The sequence below is a fragment of the Sinocyclocheilus anshuiensis genome, unplaced genomic scaffold (genome assembly GCF_001515605.1).
Source record: "Sinocyclocheilus anshuiensis isolate Anshui unplaced genomic scaffold, SAMN03320099.WGS_v1.1 scaffold1809, whole genome shotgun sequence".
NCBI lineage: Eukaryota > Metazoa > Chordata > Actinopteri > Cypriniformes > Cyprinidae > Sinocyclocheilus > Sinocyclocheilus anshuiensis.
Genome location: NW_015538093.1, coordinates 298,485 through 302,349, shown reverse-complemented (window position 1 = coordinate 302,349; position 3,865 = coordinate 298,485). Strand labels below are relative to the sequence as shown.

General features: G+C 36.6%; 1 protein-coding gene across 4 annotated transcripts in view; it reads left to right on the top strand.

Moving 5' to 3' along the window:
* The window catches only part of cdk2 (cyclin dependent kinase 2), a 45,611-nt gene that overhangs the window by 8,397 nt on the left and 33,349 nt on the right, over nucleotides 1–3,865 (top strand). For all 4 annotated transcript variants that reach the window (XM_016479696.1, XM_016479695.1, XM_016479697.1 and 1 more), the window contains exon 5: nucleotides 1,500–1,670. In XM_016479696.1, coding sequence (XP_016335182.1) covers nucleotides 1,500–1,670 — 171 coding nt within the window. The remainder of the gene's footprint in view (nucleotides 1–1,499; nucleotides 1,671–3,865) is intronic.

Genomic DNA, 3,865 nt, shown 5'->3' with positions numbered 1-3,865 from the left:
AGATGCTTTTAGATGTATTTACAGTTTAATGCTGATCAGACGGCTGTACGTGCATTTACACAGCAATTATAAATGTATAATGAAATGAGATTGTTTTATACAACATTTTTAATACAGAGATATGAATAAAATGAAATGATACTTGAATTATGAAAGTAATATCGCCACTAGGTGGCGGTAAGTCATTGTGTTAATAAAGGAGCCTTTTATTCAATTCGTTCAAAATGCTTCATTCATTCATTTAGGAATAAAATCAAGTGGCTGTCTATAATAACTGGTAATTGTATTGTTGTCTATAATAATGGGTTTTTCAAAGACTCTGATTCATTCAGGAATGATTCACCACTCTGTGCGCCTGCTGCGAGTCAGTCACACAACGGTTCTGTGACTTTGGTTTAGTTGGCAGAGAAAATAACAATTTTGTATGCCATCAGTTAGCTGGCCAATACTCAATATTAATTAAATAAACTCAGTTTATTGTCTAAAACTACCTATGTTCACATAAATTAATAGCTGTCTGCGCTTGTCTACAATACATTCTTCCCACGCTGCAGTGCATCGCACAGCTTTGCCACACAAATTTTAATAGGTGGTTAGCTATAATAATTCAGGCGGTGTGCCAAAGATGTAGGCTAGTAGGTAGTTGTGAGTGCAGGTGCGAAGTAAATTAATATTTATGAGATAAACTTATATTTCACGGGTAGGTTGCAGAATTTATGCCTACACAAAAGAAAGCTCTGTCTAGGCTCTGCCTCGATACGGTTTGTCAAGCCATTCGTTAATCTGGCTGTTTGATGAAGAGAAAGAGATAAAATGTAGTAGAAATAAACACGTTAAGAATCCATAGAAGCGGAGGACTCTTACTATGTTTTTTTAGGACTATTAAATGTTTGGTTGACCAATCAGCGGAAAGGGGTGTTTCATTCCCGCCCACATGTAGAGATCGAATATTCAAGTTGCTTATTCGTTTTCTATCCCTGAACGTAAAAACGAAAAATGAAGGCAAATTCTTGATTTTTCGTTTTGTTTGAACAAATGAAAAACGAAAAATGTGCCGTTTTTTTGATTTTTCAGATTTCAATATTAAATTAAAAAACGAATGATTGGAAGATACCCTGATTTTTATCACTAGCATTCTCTATTGTATTCTATTGTCAGCTTTTATTTTTATTCTTTTTTTTATTGACTCTCTAACACTAGCGTTCTCTATTTTTCTATTCGATCTAGTTGTTTTCTTTTTATTATTAAAAAAAATTTTTGCTATGTGTACTGTGCATTTTTGCATTCAACAGTGCTATGTTAGGCAAGGTTAGGCACATCAAGTTGATTTGTAAAGCACATTTCCCACACACTTGTTGTTTATAATAAATGACAGACACTATAAAAATATGGTGGGCTAATGATGCTGTTAACAAATGCAGCCCGCATGTGTTAAACATTCAAGGCTAAATAGTCTGTCTAATGTGTGTTGGTCTAATTGTTTGTCTATATTTGTTCAGAGTTACCTGTTCCAGTTGCTCCAGGGACTGGCCTTCTGTCACTCTCATCGTGTTCTTCACAGGGACCTTAAACCCCAGAATCTCCTGATCAACGCTCAGGGTGAGATCAAACTGGCTGACTTTGGTCTGGCCAGAGCGTTTGGTGTACCTGTGCGGACTTACACACATGAGGTGAGAGGCAGAAACATTGTTTTTCTAATAGATATGTTCAGTGTGTTTCCACCTTAAATAAGGTGAAATCATCTAAAGCGTAACAGTAGCCACATTTACATGTACACTTTTTTTGTCATTCCGATTGAAAGATTCGGTGGACTGTTTACATGAGACGTTATCTAATCTGAATGACAACAAATAGCCTACAAATCACCAGAGGAAAAAATGCCTGCGTTTTTTGCGTTAATATTTTTAATAGCTTTTAATAGCTGCTTGTGCTTGCTTAGAATAAATGGACTAATATTTGAATCCCTTGCGTTCATTCGAGCCAGTCATGTGGCCAGAACACATACACATTCATAGAAATTATACAGCCGTCTTGTATTGTACCACACACAGAACCAAATTGATTTCTCGTTTGCAGTTTCTAAAGTTGCACAAATATATATCTATCAGATAAAATAAAACACAATATAATTGAATTGTATTGATATTAAAAAGTTTTACTGTAGGCTACTTAAGAACAAATAAACAATTTCTTACCAAGAGTTGCTGAACAATACAGTGTTTCCTCTAGGATTTTTTCCAGCTGTGGTGGTAGGACTATTTCCCATGGACCACGCCCCCTCCCCACCCAAGAATCACGTGCACTCAGAATTGAATTTATTTTCACTAAAAAAGACAAGTAAATAATAAAATAAGAACAAATAAATGAATGACAGTCAATAGCAAGCCACACAAAATTGCATTCAAAATCGGCAATGAATCGCCTGCGATTTTGAACGCGATTTTGTGTAGCTTGTCAGTGAACTACGGCTCTGTGTAGTAAATGCAGTAAAACGGCTTTACTGACTAGATGCGCATGAAAATCACATTCGATTTTTTGCACAGCCCTAACCTCTACTATTCCAGAATGCCGCAAAGTAATCGGTTTAACGCGTTTACATGGCAGAATTGTAATTTTGTTCGGTTTATAGAAAGGTTTATCCCACCCCTCTCAAACCGATTACAATTTCATTCGGTTTGGGCATTTTTATTCCGATTGAGGTGTTTACATGGAGCATTTTCATTCGGATTGGACTTTTAAACCGATTATAATGCTCCATGTAAACGCACCTACTGTGCCCTAACCAGGCACGATAAGATTCAGCGACAAGCAATTTGTCTTTCCACACCAGATGGGACACAGCTACAAGACACAACAAAATCAATGAAAAATCACAACCAATCAGAAGAGCGAATGGGCAGGCTCTTTTCTGAAGCGCAATGCACTCGCAACTACATGGTTAAGAACATAATCTAATAATAATCATAATACTGAGTGACTGATCTTTGGAATACACTGTTGGTTCACATTGAGTTCACAGTCATAATGTTTCCTTATTCTTTTTTTAAGATCTGAGATAAATTATCCATTGCCACTATTAGTATGCTATAAAGTAGGGGTGTGCGATATGACTATTTTTGATCATAAAAAGGTCTCCATGATCTGCTTTTGAAGAAATATCGTAGTATCGTGCTACAGTGCATTCTGTCAGCTGCAGTTCTGGTGCCTCCGTCTCAAGATACTGTACAACGTGACATACATTCACATCAGCATTAACTCAGCGGTAGAGTTACTCTTACAGGACACTGCACTTATTCGCAGTCACAAAAGTACATTATTTGCATCTGTTTTAGAGCCGTTAAACATTTAATTTAAGCGCTGTTCTGACGTGCGCTTTTTCTGAGGGGGTACAGCCGAAGCACGCGCACTAAAAACCCTGTCAAACAGGGCCTGATTACTGAACTAAGTTATCTTTTGCGCTAATACTGTCAAAACACACAAGGTTTACATATAGACTAAGTTGGTTATGTCTAAAATGAAAGTAAACAGTTGAGAGAAAGTCTGATACGTGCCTGTATATTAGATGTGTGCAGCTCTTAAAGGGACAGTGCTAAACATGCAGCCGACATGCTAAACGTTATGTACTCACTCGCATGTTGTGCCAAAACTGTATTTATTTCTTTATTGTGCTGAACACAAAAGAAGATATTTTGAAAAACGTGGGTAACCAAACAGTTGCTGGTCCCCATTAAAGGGGTCCTATTATGCTTTTTCACTTTTTCAATTTTAGTTAGACTGTAATGTTGCTGTTTGAGCATAAAAAAGATCTGCGAAGTTACAAAGCTCAAAGTCCACTTCAAAAGGAGATATTTTATTTAACAGAAAT